Here is a 17,136-nt window from a genome sequence, read left to right as displayed (position 1 = left end):
GCGCAGTCTCACCCCGGTGTTGAGCCTGACGGCAGTGTTCTCCTCGATCAGGGTGCCGACGCCGTCAGTCGGGTCCATGGTCCCGCACAGGTGGCTGTCCACGGCCCAGTCGCTCGCCCGCCTCTCGTGCTGGTACTGCAGGGCAGGGAGCTGGATGGCTTGGATGTCCATGCTGGTGTCCACCAGCTTACCGACCCTGGTCGAGACATGGAGGCCCAGTCACAACTCAGCTCCTCGGGGAGGGAGAGGGGCAGCAAAGGCAGGCGACTGTCAGGGGCACTAAAGCAGAGCGCCATCTGCTCCATCGGCTGGGACTTCATTCGTTCATTCGCTCATTCATCAACAAGTATCTCCAGGACACCAGGTATGGCAGCCAAGCAAAGTCCAGGAGAGAGACAACTAGACAGGGCCCTGCCCGTGGGGGCCTCCCGGTCTCCCAGGGAGACTGATCGAAGTCAGCATTTATAACCCAGGCTTTACAGAGGGACAGGACGGGGCTTGGGGCACGATGGCAGCACCAGGAGGGCTTGTCACAATACAGGACACTGCGGCTCGGGGCGCTCACTGTCACTCTGAGACCAGGGAGCAGAAGAGTGTGCTCCAGAAGGGGCAACACTGGGACAGGTGAGACAGAGACGGGTGCATGGAGGGCGGGCAGGTGGTAAGGCTGCCAGGCCCTGTGGCGGAGCCTGGTGTCGGGGTCGCACCGAAGCCAGGGAACCACCCGACTCAAATGGCACTGTACTTATATTCACTTATCCTGTTGCCTCCTCTAGGGTATGCAATCCTCAAGGAAAAACATCTATCTCACAGTTATTTTTGTATTTCTTGTTCTTAGCACTGTGTCTGCTAAATAAAGCATTCAAACAATGTTTGACCAATGTATTAACCGTCTGGAGCTCACCCCGTAGTTCTGAGGGGTGAAGGCTAAATTTCACATCTTCATCAAAGATGGAAACACACTCCGGGATCATTACCTAGACCTGAGAGGAGCTTGGCCAGCCTGATGCTGCTGAGGTTTTCCCGGGAGGGGCCCCAGGGGAGATGCCAACACACTCACAACGTGGGAGTGGAGTTTCCAGTGATCAGAGCTCGGCTGCTCTGCTGTCTGAGTCACTGCGCGTGTCAGGAACCTGGCTGAGTCTGTGCAAGTGTTAATATAGGGCTGTGATGTGAACTCGGGCCCTGACAGCCGGCCCACTGCCCTGCTGCCCACCCCCCCCGGGCTGTAGGTCCACCTCAGATGGGTGTTCCAGATGACAATCAAGGGGATTGCTTTATTATCACACTTTGGAAAAATCATCCACAAGGCTGAGCCCTAGACAGATGCAGACGCACGTTTACTTACCGCAGGAAGACTTCCTCCATGGTGGTGACAGAGGCCCCGAAGCTGGCGATGCCCAGCTCTTTCTGCTTCTTCTCCAGTTTAGCAAAAAGACTTTCAAACCTGAAGAAAAAGACTGAGTGATGAGTCACTTCTCAGTGACTTTCTAGATAATTTATTTCTAAATAATCACCTCTGTGCTGTATGGGGGAGGAGCAAAGGAAGGTTAGCTCCTTGAGATGCCTTCTCAAAAAAAAAAAAAGTTAGGCTTTGTTCTTCCCCTGCGCACCCTTTCTCCCCCCATGTAACATTTTTTTTTAATAATCTTTTTTTTTTTGGCCATGCCGCACAGCTAGCAGGATCTCAGTTCCCCGACCAGGGATTGAACCCAGGCCACAGCAGGGAAAGTGCTGAATCCTAACCACTAGACCACCAAGGAATTCCCACACATAACATTTTTTGAGTATGTTGGCCTATTAGGCACTCTTCGATACCTATACACCTACATGAAATCACAAAGCAAACCAAAAGAAATTGATGAATATTCTTTTACTTATTGGGTAGGGAAGTACTTTCTAAGAAGAAATAACAAAGGAAAAGATATAACCCATTAATCCCACCTGCAGGGGGAAAAAATCCCACAAAATTAAAAGGCAGCAACAAATTAGAAAAAGTTGCAACACAAATGGTTGATGTTAATACATAAGCCGTGAACATGCAACACGCAGAAGAAGCGACGCTTATAGCCCAATAAGCATGGGAAGAGGTCAACCTCCCGCCAGCAGGAATGGAATACAAAATGGCAATTGCGCACGTGTGTGCCATTTTCACCCACTAGATACACAAATATTAAAAAGAAATTTTACTCAAAGTTGGCAACTGTGGAGTAAATGGACACTCCCCTATGCTGCTGCTGGGGAAGTCAAACACATCACCTTTCCAGAAGTGAATCTGGTAAAATTTACCCCACCGTTGGAATCTATTCTAAGGGGTCATTGGAGATCTTGACAAAGATTTTTCTAAAAGGATGTGCATTAGCACATTTGTGTGTGTGTGATAACAGAGTAGGTGTAAAACGAATTATACTATATCTAAGTCAGAGAGGACTCCCCTGGTGGCGCAGTGGTTAAGAATCTGCCTGCCAATGCAGGAGACATGGGTTTGAGCCCTGGTCCGGGAAGATCCCACATGCTGCGGAGCAACTAAGCCCCTGCACCGTAACTACTGAGCCTGTGCTCTAGGGCCCGCAATCCACAACTACTGAAGCCCATGCGCCTAGAGCCCATGCTCCACAAGAAGAAAAGTCACTGCAATGAGAAGCCCATGCACCGCAATGAGGAGTAGCCCCAGCTCACCGCAACTAGAGAAAGCCCGCACACAGGAACGAAGACCCAACGCAGCCAAAAATAAAAATAAATAAATAAATAAAAAGAATCTGCCTGCCAATGCAGGGGACTGGGTTCGAGTCCTGGTCCAGGAGGATCTCACATGCCACAGAGCAACTAAGCTTCTGCACCACAACTACTGAGCCTGCTCTCTAGAGCCCGCGAGCCACAACTACTGAGCCTGCGAGCCACAACTACTGAAGCCCGCATGCCTAGAGCCCATGCCCCGCAAGAAGAGAAGCCGCTGCAATGAGAAGCCCACGCACCGCAACGAAGAATATCCCCTGCTAGCTGCAACCAGAGAAAGCCCGAGCACAACAAAGACCCAACACAGCCAAAAAAAAAAAAAATGAGTCAGAGAACACTGCCGTGATTAAAACCACATTTCTCAATCCGGATTGCAGCAAGATTAATGTACTTTTAAGTCTTCTATTCCGAAGTTTCTGAATGTGACTTAAGAGTTTGGTTTTTACCTCCCCACACCGGGAGTCTGCTCTGTTTATGAGGCCTGTGTTCATGACTCAGATCCTGAGACCAAGAAGACACACGAGTTCACAGCTGCACACTAACCCTGAGTGGCTGGGGTGTGAGGAGCGAGCCTCGTGCCGAGTGTGGATGGCATCAGGGCACTGAGCACCCTGTGATGAGCCACTCTTCTCCTTTTCGGGTATAGCCCTGACGCACAGAGAGGCCTGGCACCCTGGGCCCAGCAAGCAGATTCACTGGGTACCGACCATCACAGGCCCAGGAGCTAAGAGGTACCCCTGGCCAAGCCACACAGGTGCAGGGCGGGTGACTCTACACACGGAGCCCTTAAGGCCCCCTGAGCCTCCTTCTCAGATCTGTACTGTGAATGCTCTGGGACACACACGTGCCTGTGCATGGTCTCTCTAGGATGTGTACCTGTCCGTGCTCTCTGGGACATGTATGTACCTGTGTGTGCTCTCCTTGGGAAGAATGAACGACAGCTCTGCTCCGGCACTGCTCTCCAGGGTGGCGTTGGGGACATGGTGGTGGACCAGCCGGGAGATGCCCTCGGGGCTGCAGTGAGGCTCCTTCACCAGCGTCATGTGGTAGCCTGCGCCTGGTACACCCAGGAGCCCAGTGAGGCTGCATCCCACCCTCCTCCTGGCCCACCCAGGGCCCCGGGCTCCTGCAGGTCAGGCTCCTGGGAAAGGGGCTGCAGAGCTGGGGCAAGTGAACTGGAATCGATGCATCTCAGGGCACCTCAATGCTGTCCTGAGGGTCTCACCTCCCCACCTCCGCCCGCTGGGGAGAGATGCTGGAGGACCTGGGGTGGTGAGCATGATAAGGAGGTGAAACCAGAGCTGGACTTCAGATGTCAAGCCTCAGATACTGGGGTACAAATTGTCCCCAAAACCCCTTCTCCCTGCTTTCTCGGTAGCAGAACCTAAGGACAAAGGCCACTCTCTTACAGCCTCTCCCCAGCCTGATGGTGACCACACTAGGTCACCTTCTGCTTTTGGGGCTGTGTGCTGGTCAGAGGAAGCCGCAGATGTGAGGGGTGCAAATCCTGGGGTGTCCTGGGGGTGGGGCGCTGGTCTTCTATATTGGCTCCTTCTGCTGGCGGGACATGGATGTGACCTGGCGTGCCAGGACCATGTTGGACCATGAGTTGTCCTCGAGATGGGAAGCTATGCTCATACAGCAAAGACGGGGCTGACTCCATGCGCTGCCCACCAGCCCTAGACAGTGCCGTGGGCCCCTCACTTGTTTGGGAGCTGCAACGCTGGCGAGCGGGCTTGGTCTCTGCAACGGCGCCCCTGCTCTTGGTGGCCCTGGCACTTGACTGCTAGTCCACTGCTCAAAGCTGAATGATGCTCCAAATCAAGACTACCTGCTTCATTCCTTCTTCATTCTCACAGGCCCCTCTGCCTGGGGCCTCGGGTCTCTACCCACAGGTAGCAGAACAGGATGTCTAGAGAAGGCCTCTCTCTGCCTGATCTCAGGGGCCCTTCGGGAACGTTGCCAGTGGATACTTTCTCCAGCACACTGGGCCAGCAACGCTGACCCCACACAGAATGGAGTTTCGGCTGCCTGCCCCGCTGCTTGCCTGCGGCCGCTCACCATATTTCTGCTTCAGGAACAGAGATGACCCGCAGCACTGCAGCTCCCCCTTGGCCATGATGGCGATGCGGTCCCCCAGCAGGTCGGCCTCATCCATGAAGTGGGTGGTCAGCAGGATGGTGCGGTCACTTTTGTGCTGCTGAAGAAGGTCCCAGATGGCCCTCCTGGAGATGGCGTCCATGCCCGAGGTGGGCTCATCCAGCATCAGCACCTGGAGGGCAGAGGAAAGGGCTTGTGATGACAGCAGAGCCACGTCCTAGGCCCAGGCTGCTGCAGGCCCCGCCGCCCCTACCTTGGAGCCTGCGATGAGGGCAATGCCGATGGAGAGCTTGCGCCTCATTCCGCCGCTCAGGAACCTGCTCCGGGAGTCCCGCTTGTCCTCCAGACTGAGGATATGCAGCATGCGTTTGACTTCTTCAGGGCACTTCTGGCACGACAAGCCTTTCAGCTGACACAGCAGGGGACAGAGATCTGGCAGCGGCTTCTGACGGGAGGCCAGCCTGTCCAGCTGGCACTGGAATGGTGCTGTCTCTGTCCCTCCCCAGGCTGGATCTCGTGTCCTGACACCCACCCACCCCAAAATTGGCGAACGCCTCCTCAGAGCAGGTTCAGTTTGCTGGGAGGCTAAGGACTCACATGGCTGCCCTGGGGACCCGAGCATGTGGGTGATGGAATAACCACGACGACCCATGAATCCTGTCACCTGCCGGCTCACCTGAGCATAGAAATACAGGTGTTCTGCGACAGTCAGGTTGTCAAACAAGACGTCATGCTGCGGGCACAGGCCCAAGCTCTTCCGGATCTGAGCCATGTCTTGGGAGATTTCGTACCCACTGATATATGCCCGTCCACTGGTCGGGGAAAAGAGACCTAGGGCCAAGCAGAAGACCCCGGGGCTCAAGTTCAGCACGAATATCTTCCAGTAGCACGAGGAGTGCTGAGCCTCCCTGGTCCACACCGTGTGCACCCTGCCGTGTGGGTCTCCGGAGACAGAGGAGGGTGGGGGATGCCCACTGCCAGGATGTGTGGCTTGTGAGGAATGAGAGAGGCGCATCCCCCACACTCTCCGAGCCCAGGTCCTACTCGAGCCTGTCCTCAGGGAGGACAGGATGACTGTCAGGGCTGGGCTGGCTCATCCAGGACAGCTTTCTAGGAGAGTGGGCTTGGGACCAAATCAGCGTGGGTGGGGCCGCCTCTGTGTGGCCTGAGAGGCTCCCACCCTGTTCCCAGAGCCCCTGGGGCTCCACTAACTATCAGCACAGCAGGGGGAGGACAATAACCACCTGAGGGCACAAGGCCGGGGCAGCGCTGAGGTGGCCTTGAAGGAAGGGCCTGGAGATCAGGGTGGGGCATGAAGGCTGGGCCCCTCACCAGTGAGCATGGAGAGGGTGGTGGTCTTCCCCGCGCCGTTGTGGCCAAGCAGGACAGTGATCTGGCCCTCATACAGGTTCAGGTTCAGGTCTCTGACAGCTGCCTTGCCCTTGTTCCCCACTCCAAACACCTGCAGGAAAGGCAGAGGGTGGCCCCGGACTCCAGGAGCCCCTCACTGCAAAGGGCCCCTTCTACTCCCCTCTGGAATACCCGTCCAAGCGTCTGGGGAGGAGACCACGCCCAGTACCACCAACCAGCGCACAGAGAGGCCGGAGGAGGACTGAGAGGAGGCCCCGCTGCTTCCTGCTGCTCTCCGCCCCACCCCAGGTCCCCAGCACCCAGGTGTTTTGGTGTCTCGGCAAGACTAGAAGGCCCATGACGCCCAGGCATCGTATACGGCGAGCACAGAGAGCGTCCACTGCAAAGCTGGTCAGAGGTTAAGTGGGGCAGCACGGGTTGCTGACTCGACCCTGAGCCTCCACACTGGGCCCTAGGGACAGAGCCTGAGGGATGGCTGGTGCCCAGGAGAGCCGGTCAGAGGGCAGCCATAGGAATCCAGGAGAAACAAGGCCCAGAGGATGGTCTCTGCCCCGTGACCCTGCGGTCCCCGTCCCCATAGGTATGGCACCTTGGATACATGCTTGATCTTGATCCCGGCTACCAGGTCCTCTGGCTCAGCTTCAAAGTACTCGGTCCTAAGCACTTTCTCAGGGTCATCGTCTTCCTCCTCTTTCCCTAGAACTGTCCTCGGGTGCCCGCACCAATACGAGGGCTAGGATGGAAATCAGAAGCTCTCAAACAGCCAAGTCATGTCAGTTCATTTTGTTTGTGACAACCAACTGACAAGCTAGAGCAGACAGTAGCTGCCCTTAGACTCCCCTGCTCGGCGCTGCTGTAGGGAAGACGCTGCTTAGAGTTCAGGGTTGGGGTGAGACCCAGCGCAGTTCTGCACCCAGCTGCCCTGGGAAGCTCTGAGACTGTTTCCTATTCTGCTGAAGGGGCTTACCATGCACATCAACTCAGAAGTGATACAGGGAAAGTTAACAATGGAATTTAATACAAAGACAGGTCATTAAGTCCAGCCCAGAGCCATGTGGGGCGAGCCCCCAGCTGCATCCTCACTCAGCCATGCAGGCACTCGTGAAATAAGCAGGAGAAGCCCAAGGGCCAGCCTCCCTCTGCTGGGAGGAGGTCTCCGCTTCTACGGTCTGGCCCCGGCAGTGGAGGTGTCACTTGAGGGTGGCACACTGATGGCACAGTGGCTGGGCAGGGTCACAAGAGAGGTGAGCACAGGGCCCTGGAAGAATGCCCACACCCCGGAGGGAAGCCCTGCGGGGGGAGAACATCTCACCCACAGCTCTAGCCTCCATGTACCCCACGGCCTGGGGTGGTTCCTCATATCACAGTCCGTTGGTTTTAGGGGACACGTGTCTCAAGTTTTAAGTGACTGTGAAATCAGAATGTGTTTTACAAATCACAGAAATGCCATAGTTTTAACTGTCAGTATCTTTCTTTCTTGGTGACGAAGTAATGGTGCCTCTAAGAATCAGGGTCATCTTAGATTTTTTTAAAATGTATTTATAGATTTATTTTATTTTTATTTATTTATTTTGGCCACACCACACAGCTTGTGGGATCTTAGTTATCTGACCAGGGATCGAACCCTACCCTGGCAGCGAAAGCCCAAGTCCTAACCTAACCACTGGACTGCCACAGAATTCCCCAAGGGCCATCTTAGGTTTGATGAAATACAGTAAATGGATGCTTGATAAATATTTGTTGAATCAAAGAACAAACGATGAAGCGGCACCTGGCTAACCTAGCTCACCAACAGGGAATTAGTTAATGATACAGTGGTACATCCATGGAATACTGTGTACTCATTAAAAAGTGAAGTTGGTTGAAAACACATATGTTTAAATAGAAATATATTTATAAATAAATTTTAAAAATTTATAAACATGTATAGATAAAAATCTAAAAGCGTATTTGTAAATAGACCCACATGTATATGTACTTAAGATATCTAAGATGTACTGTTACGTTAAAAAAAAAAAAAGCAAGTTTCAAGCATTTTTACAATATAATCCCCCCTTCTAAAAACAAGTGTATATATGTTATAGCTGCACATGCATAGAAAATCATCTGAAGAGCTACACCTCCAAGTGTCAGCGATGTTCATCTCTGGGTGGTGGGAGTGTGCTGTGCACTCCAGCACATGATCATTTTTACACAAAGCTCTATTACTTTGTAGGCAGAAAACCCAACAAGATGTTTTTTGAGAAAGACGGCTGGGAGGGGGCTGTGTACTGGCCCTGTGGCAGGCCAGCCAGCGCCAGCTCCTCCTCTTGGACCCTGGAGCACAGGGATCACCTCGAGCGTGGGGGTCTCGGGGCCTCTAGGACACACGGCTCATGACAGCGCACAGGGCATGCATTGCATGTCAGGGACTAGAGGTGCCTGGGGTGGGTGCTGGGCCCACCTCCACCCCCACAGAGGTGGCTGTCAGAACTTACCAGGATGAAGAAATACCAGGGCTGGGGCACGCCGAACTGGCCTGGGAGGACGGCCTCCACATACCAGGTCACCAGGCTGTAGAGGACGGAGTCCAGCAATAGCATGCCGAGAACTTGCCCAAAGGAGAAGTCGTCGTCCACGTTGACAGGACTCAGGAGGTCTCGCCACTGGACACCTGTGCCTGGAAGACACACCAGGAAATGGGACTGAAGTGGACCCGTGGTCGCCAATGCACATGTGTGCGCAGCAGTGCAAAGTCAGTGTGACGGCTCCCCGCCTACAGCAAACCTGACAACTTTCTTCAGGCCTTTAGACAAGAGCAAGTCACCAAATCGGTGTCATAGAACTAGCAAAAGCTTGTGAACTGACGAGAGGGGCTCATGTTTGATTTATGACATATACACACATAAACACATATCCATCTACATAACATACCTGTACATATACACGTATGCACATACATGTGTACATACACATACACACATACACGTATGTGATCTGGGTAAGGCCAACACTGGAAGAGGGTGCATTTAATACAAGTCTTTTCAAAAAAAGGAAACACTCCCGGCATACATAAAGCTCTGTTTAGTGGTGCTCGTGGTGTTCTGTCCTCTCTCTGGTTTGCAACATCACAGTCCAAATGATGCTTGGGGATTCTGTGCAGCTGGACCACCTGGGTTGGCTCGAGGGCCCATGATGGAAATGGCTGCTCTCCAGCCTTGGTCACTGTTCACTTTCAAACAACTAGAAGTTTGTCTATTTTAAGAAAATTCAGGGACTTCCCTGGTGGTGCAGTGGTTAAGAATCTGCCTGCCAATGCAGGGGACATGGGTTCGATCCCTGGTCCAGGAAGATCCCACACGCCGCGGAGCAACGAAGCCCGTGTGCCACAACTACTAAGCCTGCACTCTAGAGCCTGTGAGCCACAACTACTGAGCCTGCGCACCACAACTACTGAAGCCCACAGGCCTAGAGCCCGTGCTCCGCAACAAAAAGTAGGCCCTGCTCGCCACAACTAAAGAAAGCCCGCGTGCAGCAACAAAGACCCAACACAGCCAAAAATAAAAAAATAAAAAACAGGAGAAAATTTAAAAAAAAAAAAAAGAAGAAAATTCAGTATAGAACTTTGAAAACCAAGAGGTGCCATATAGTTAGACTCCTCTTTGTAAATGGCTTTTTAAAAAGCATTTGAACCCTGGAAGGGACTGTGCCTTTAAAAAATCTACATTTGGGGCTTCCCTGGTGGCGCAGAGGTTGAGAGTCTGCCTGCCGATGCAGGGGACATGGGTTCGTGCCCTGGTCCGGGAAGATCCCACATGCCGTGGAGCGGCTAGGCCCGTGAGCCATGGCCGTTGAGCCTGCACGTCCGGAGCCTATGCTCCGCAACGGGAGAGGCCACAACAGTGAGAGGCCCACATACCGGAAAAAAAAAAAAATCTACATTTTATCACACACTACTGAACATGGAGGACCACATATATTTAAAAGCTCCAATGTCATAGGACTTTGCCAAGTGAAGAAAAAAATTCTAATTAAGGATAAAGCCACACTAAAGGTTCCCGTGGCCACCCACCTCCCTCCCTCCTTAGATCCACAACTAGGAAGCTACAACTAGGAATTGCATGACTGGAAGAAACCAGAGCATTCAGCCTGATAGAGAACATCTGGGTGGGGCAGGGTGAGATCATCCCAAAATGCACTCAGGTCAGTCACTCAGAAGCAAGGTTGTATTTCAACTCCTGCTAGCAGAGCCAGAGCAACACCAGGAGCTCCCGGGAGACAGACACCGACAACACCAGCCACGCATAAACTCATCCTGTCCCTTCTGTCTCCGCTTGGAACCAAGGCAAGTGAGACAGAGGCAGGGCCGGGTCTGGGCCCACTTGCCTCTTCAAGGTCCTTCTGTGAGGTGGTCTGAGTGATCCAGAAATGAACGGGGCCTTCTCCTAAGAGGTGAGCACTCCATCTCTGGAGATTTCCCAGCAGGTGTGGGGTTAAGGGTTAAACTAGGCGTCCTCTCAACCCTTTAGAGGAGCAGCCTTGACTCTACCATGTGAAATCTGAGCATGTCCTGCAGGGTTTGCAAAATGGGAGCCCACAGGCCAACGTCAGCCCTAGAGGTGTTTATTTGACACCCATGACATTTTAAAAATCAGGAAATTTCACAAAACTCAAGAAAGCAATGTCCTGGTCTGTGACTTGTTCCTCTCTCAGGCCTTCCTGCCGTCATCACCAATTACTGCAGGAGGTATCAGGGAAACAGGAGGAGGGGAGATGCTAGTTCTACCAGTTCATCAAGAGCTGGGAGCCCTTCGAACCCCGCACACTGAGACCTCTGGCCTAGGAATCCTAAAGCCTCGAGAGGCAGGCAGAGACTCAGAGGCGACCAACTTGAATCCCACCATTGGCAGATGCAGACACTCACGGCCAGCGTTTTCCTGAAGTAACGGCCAGCTCCAGGCAGGGCTCTGAGGGGAGCTCAGAGCCGCGACCGCAATGGCCAGGTGGTGGCCAATGTTGCACTGGACACCTTAAATCTCTGTCCTGTGAACCACGTGTCTCTGACCTACCTCCCCTGTGGCTCTGGTCACTCCTCCCCGTCTGCCCTGGGCGTGAGCCTCCCCCTCGCCGAGGACCTGCCTTCCAAACGCACTGTTCTTTTAGCTGTGCTGATGTGTCTGATTATCGTTGGAGCGAGAGTCTTGAGGCTGGAGGCCCCTCTGCTTAGACTCTCTGGGGGTAACTGAATCAGCAAGGACAGCCTGTGTAAAGGAAAATACTCACCTTTTGCTTCAAATTTTCCTATGAGCTGGGCTCCCATTGCCATGGCAACATTGGATAGCAGGCAGGAGAACAGCTTCTGGCTAAGCGTCATCCAGTTGTATCGAGGGGCAACGAAGAAGTAAGGGATGTACGTGAAGAAGTAGAGGAAGCCCCCGATAGCTGCTGCCATGTTGGCTATGGGCAGAGAGAGGAAGACAAGTGTGCCAGAACCAGGCGAGAGCATCTGCACCGATGGGCTCCATCCGTGGCACAAAGGACACCTCTCTCGGGCGAGCTGCCCGACCCCAGCCTGGCAGGAGCTGGGGACACGGGGACACAAGCCTCAGTGCTGGGGGGGCACTCCATGCTCGGCCCTCAGCCTCTGCCCTTGTTGGTGTGCCTGTGCCCACCCCGGGAATCCCAAGGGGATTTCTCCACCCTCTCCTGCAGACCTACCTCCAGCTATCTGGGCATCGTACACCTGACACGACTAACACGGAGCATCTGATCCCCCGCCTGGTCCTGCCCCATCTTGTTCACTCGCTCATCTCACAGATACTTGCTGGGCACCTGCTCTGTGCCAGGCCCAGTTCCAGGCACCAGGAAACAGAACAGACAAAGCCCTCCTCTCGGGGAGCTTAGGATCCAGTGCGGACACAGCCAGCAGACAAGAAGGTAAGTAAAGCAGATGGTGCTGGGTGGGTACAGCCCTGTGAAGAGCAACAAGCCACAGACCTGGGACAAGACACTCCCTAGGCTGGGGGTTGCAACTATAACCAGGTGGCCAAGGAAGGCTTTGATGAGGAGGTGAACGTGGAAAAGACCTGAAAGAGGTAAGGATGGGGTGGTGGAGGTGTGGGGAGACAGCATGGCTTCAGTCCACACAGTGCCCTTACACCCTTTGGTCTTAAGACTCCTTTATGCTGTAAACAGTTGTTGAGGATGTCAAAGAACTTTGTTTATGTGGGATACAAACATTATATATATGTCAATATTCCACTGTGTCAGAGATGAATACTAAGAAAATTTTAAGATATTTAAGAATAACAATAATAAACCCATTACAAGTTAACATAAGTATTTTTATGAACAACACCTGTATTTCCCACAATTTAGTGGGATGAGTAGCCTTGTGTAACATTCTTGCAAACCTCTGTAAAGATTTAACCGATTACAGCTGGATTCGCATATCTGCTTTTGCATTCACTCTGACGTATTGCCTTGTTTTAGGTGAAGTGAATGAAGAAAATGAGCTTCACAGAGATCAGCAGTTGGAAAAGGGACAGGAATTTTAATAGCCTTTTTAGGTATTTTGGATATTCTTCTTTGCTACCACACCACCACGAAACAAAGGGTGGTTTCTTAAAGGTGAGGTGCCACATGGAATCAACCTGAACAATGAACTTTTTATACTCTGTTACGTGAAAATCTATTGGTCCATCTTGTACCTGGAACAGGATACAAGGGAGGCTGGGAGGCTGTAAAGCTCATGGTGGTAGATTAAAGTTTGCAAAATTCTATTTTTGTTGCCTGAAAGCCTGAATTTTGTAATTGACATCAGATATTGTCAGTTGTTTTCCTTAAAAAGGCAGCTCACACTTGAGAAAATGCTTACCAAATACCAGCATGTGAATGACAGTGTGATGGTCATTGTTTCAAGCAAAAATGGTGTTCTGTGAAAAAAGTGGCTAGTTTAGCTGACAACTTGAACACCTGCACACATGCTGTTCCTCAAGAGAATCATTATACTACAGCACCCAAGGAAGTGCTTTCTGTGGACATCTCATTTAGTCACGCAGAATATTAGAAAAGTATACTTGAGAGTCAAAGGTTAACAAAATTAACATTTTTTACTGCTCCGTCAAGGACATTTTTGAGTGAAACTGGCATTTTTGTTTGTTTGTTTACAAGAGTGTGTGGTGTGAAGAACACGCCACTGCCAAGTGCAGTTTGGAGCCTGTCTTGATCATGCTCAGGGCCGGCAGTTTTACCACTTTTGCTTTTGCACCATCAGTGCATGTGTCAACATGGTAGAAAAGACAAATGATATTCTGATATTATCATAAAAAGTTCTGATTTTGTGAACCTCTAAAGGTCCCAGGAGCCCACGGACCACACTGGAGACCCTCTGACCTGGGCAGAAACTGAAGAGGGGCAGGGGCAGAAGCAGGGAGGCCAGTTATGGGGCCACCGCCATCAACCAGGCTGGAGATGACAGTGGCTCGGGCCAGGGCAGGGCTGTGGGGGGGAGGTGGGAGGTGGCTGGAGTTCAGGGGTACCTTGTGGTACAGTGGACAGGATTTGACTGGACTGGGGCAGGATGCTAGAGGAAGAGGAGTCGAGGGCATTCCCAGGTTTTTAGTGTGAACACATGGTAGAGATGGGGAAATGGGGTTTTGAGGACACCATCAGTAGTTCAGGACACATCTGAGACACATGTTAAACATCTAAGGGGAGTTGCTGGGCATGAGTCTGAATCTGGAATTATCCCCATGTTTAAAGCTCTCCAAGGCAGTAAGTTTGAGTAGGAAAGAGATAGACTTCAAAACAAGAATATCAAGGACTTAAGGAGTAAATGAAGAAATGTTTCCATTGATAAAAGGAGGACTTTTCCCCACAAGAATGGATGAAGAAACAAGAATAAATGGATATGTACAATAATCAACTGGATAGTTGGTAAAGGATAAATATAGTCATAGAAATAAAATCTCAAAGATGAGACACAGTCTAGAACATACACAGTCAAAGAGAGAATTAGGGAATTAGAAGAGAACTCTAAGGAATTCATATAGAGCTCAGCACAAAGAGATTTTTTTAAGGTATGAAAAAGTAGTTGAGACATAAAGAACAGACTGAGAGATATACTTACACCCAAGAGGGGGCTACTATAAAAAAAAAGCAAAAAATAACAAGTATTGGTGAGGATGTGGAGAGACTGGAACACTTTTGCACTGTTGGTGGGAATATAAAATGGTTCAGCTGCTGTAGAAACAGTATGGCAGTTCCTCAAAAAATTAAAAATAGAATTACTATACAATCCAGCAGTTCTGCCTCTGGGTATACACTCAAATGAACTGAAAGCAGGGTCTCAAAGAGATCTTTGTACACCCATGTGCATAGCACCATTATTTACAATAGCCACAAACGTGGAAGCAACCCAAATATCCATTGATGAATGAATGGATATGCAAAATGTGGTCTATACATATGATGAAATATTACTCAGCCTTACAAAGGAAGGAAACTCTGACACAAGCTGCAACAGGGATAAACCTTGAAGATATTAGGCTAAATGAAGTAAGCCAGTCACAGAAAGACAAATGCTCCATGATTTCCCCTTCATGAGGTCCCGAGTAGTCAAATTCATAGAGACAGAAAGTGTAATGGTGGTTTCCAGGGTTGTGGGAACGGGGTAGGGAGTTAGTGTTTAATGGGGGCAGAGATTCAGTTTTGCAAGATGAAAAGATTTCTGGGGATGGATGTTGGTGGCAGTTGTATGACAATGTGAATGTACTTAATGTCACTGAACTTTACACTTAAAATGGTTAAAGTGGTAAATTTATGTCATATGTATTTTACCACATTAATTAAAAAAAAGTTATGAGACATGAAGGACAGACTGAGAGGCTTCAACTTAGGTCTAATAGAAGAGAAGGGGGATTAACAGGGAGCAAAGTCTGATGGATGACGAACAGAAATGCAGAACTGAAAAGACATGAGTCCTCAGATCCAAACATCCATACAGAAAAATCAGACCTAGACTGTCAGTTGACTTCTTCCCAGCAATAATGGAAATCCGGTGGCAATAAGGTAATGTTATCAAAGTGCCAAGGAGAATTTTATACGCAGCTAAGACAGTATTCAGGAGTGAGGGCAAAACAGAGACATCTTCAGATACACAAAGTCAATGAGAATTAACCACTTGCTGAGCTTCAGTGAAAGAACTGTTCAGGGATGTACTCTGACACCCAGAAAACTGAATCCAAAGGAAGGCACAGAGTAAAGAAAACCTCAGTCTCCGGGTTATTTCTGCTCAGATGCCCTTGGACCCCTTGACCTTACTCATCCCAAGAGAAACTGCCGGTCTTCTGAAGTGTGCATCACCCACAGACCTCCACTCTCAGGGGCAGGACAACTCACCTTTGCTGAAGAAAGTGCTGACCATGAAGCTGAAGGAGATGGAGGAGACAGCAAAGCAGGCCAGAAAGACCAGCACCAACGAGGGGTCACTGTGCGCGAGCACTGCCACGTTCTTCTTCACCTGTGCGGCCATCCCGTTGGCAGGTGGGGGCGGGGCGGGGCGGGGTAGGGGAGACAAAACCAGGAAGAGTCTCAAACTTTCCCAGCCCCAAATGGAGCTGGTAAGGGTGGGAGAAGGACTACACCAGTCCTCTCTACCAAAAGGGCAGACTCCCCAACCAAAGCCGTTAAGTGCGGAGTCTTGGGGTCTCCCTGGTGGTGCCACAGCTGTCTCTGGCCCTCCCACCAACTCCAACGCCTTGCTTTTCATGTGAGACCCCCTTCTGAAGCCACACTCACCTTGATGCAGAAGAGCAGGGTCATGAAGGAGACGGTGACGAGGAGGAAGAGGAAGAACAGGAGGAACCACGCGGTCCAGTGCAGCCAGCTGCTGAGCCCCATCATGCGCATGTACTCCTGGGGGAGGGGCACATGTGCTGCTCCACACGCCCCACCGCCTGCCACCCCTGCCACACCAGACCCCAGGAGCCTACCTCATGCTAAACTCTCACCATCCAATACAGCGGCCTGTGGCCACACGTGGCTATTTTGGCTGAAATTACTTAAGAGTAAAAAGCCAGCTCCTCAGCCGCACCAGGCACAAGTGCCCAGTGGGGCCGTAGAGGACAGCAGACCCAGGCCTGTCTGTTACCATGGACAACACTGGTCTGGGGGAGGGGACCAGGGCTGATTAAGTGTCTCTCGTGTGCCAGGCACCAAGCTAGGCTGATTTTCCAACTTCCTCTCATGGACAATTTCAAACCACCAGAAAAATAGGAAGATTGGAACGGTGGCCACTCACATACCACTTGGGCTCAGTGATCATTCAACATCCTGCCACACTGGCTTCATCTATGTACCTGGAGGCGTGTGCACACACAAACATTTTTTCCTGAACCATTTCCTTGTCCACTGCTAACCACCTCAGCGTCGCACCATTTTATTAAAGTTATTTAGGCACTGAAGTGGACAGGACCCACCTCATTAGTTCTCCCAGCCCCTCATTTACAGCAATTTAAAAGCGCCAATAGGGACTTCCCTGGTGGTCCAGTGGTTAAGACTCCGAGCTTCCAATGTAAGGGGCACGGGTTCAATCCCTCGTCGGGGAACTAGTAAGATGTCACATGCCACACGGTATGGCAAAAAAAAAAAAAAAAAGCTCCAATAATCACAGAGTTGGCACCACTGAGAATACTCTAAATGTCCTTCCACTGGCACTGCAGACATTGCCAAAGGAAGAACTTCACAAAAATTCTGGGTAATTCTGGCAGCGTCAGAGGTGAGAGCTTACAGGGGACACTATTCACCCAGGTGTACATGGTTATGTCAGTGAGATGCCTGTGGAGCACACCTCACACACTTCTCCATCCCCCACGACAGTGCCTGACAGCTGGGCACCACAGCTGTCCTTGATCATACATACGCAAAGTTCGCTTCCTGCTCTCCATG

The 17,136-nt window shown here is 51.2% G+C and overlaps 1 protein-coding gene across 6 annotated transcripts in view; it reads right to left on the bottom strand.

The window, feature by feature from the left end:
- The window catches only part of ABCA3 (ATP binding cassette subfamily A member 3), a 47,682-nt gene that overhangs the window by 14,330 nt on the left and 16,216 nt on the right, over positions 1-17,136 (bottom strand). For 5 of the 6 annotated variants that reach the window (XM_081256829.1, XM_081256830.1, XM_081256831.1 and 2 more), the window contains 12 exons: positions 15,988-16,104; positions 15,589-15,709; positions 11,470-11,643; positions 8,685-8,866; positions 6,797-6,940; positions 6,169-6,298; positions 5,513-5,667; positions 5,090-5,245; positions 4,798-5,008; positions 1,349-1,447; positions 978-1,143; positions 13-196 (listed from right to left, as the gene is read on the bottom strand). In XM_081256829.1, the coding sequence (XP_081112955.1) occupies positions 13-196; positions 978-1,143; positions 1,349-1,447; positions 4,798-5,008; positions 5,090-5,245; positions 5,513-5,667; positions 6,169-6,298; positions 6,797-6,940; positions 8,685-8,866; positions 11,470-11,643; positions 15,589-15,709; positions 15,988-16,104 (1,839 nt within the window). Of the gene's footprint in view, positions 1-12; positions 197-977; positions 1,144-1,348; positions 1,448-3,642; positions 3,794-4,797; positions 5,009-5,089; positions 5,246-5,512; positions 5,668-6,168; positions 6,299-6,796; positions 6,941-8,684; positions 8,867-11,469; positions 11,644-15,588; positions 15,710-15,987; positions 16,105-17,136 lie in introns of all 6 variants that reach the window. The other variant, XM_081256828.1, reaches the window with a different exon arrangement.

This window comes from Mesoplodon bidens, assembly GCF_964165515.1.
Source record: "Mesoplodon bidens genome assembly, chromosome: 15".
In the NCBI taxonomy this organism is placed as follows: Eukaryota; Metazoa; Chordata; class Mammalia; order Artiodactyla; family Ziphiidae; genus Mesoplodon; species Mesoplodon bidens.
Note: the sequence above shows the minus strand (reverse complement) of the source record. Positions and strands in the feature narration are given on the sequence as shown.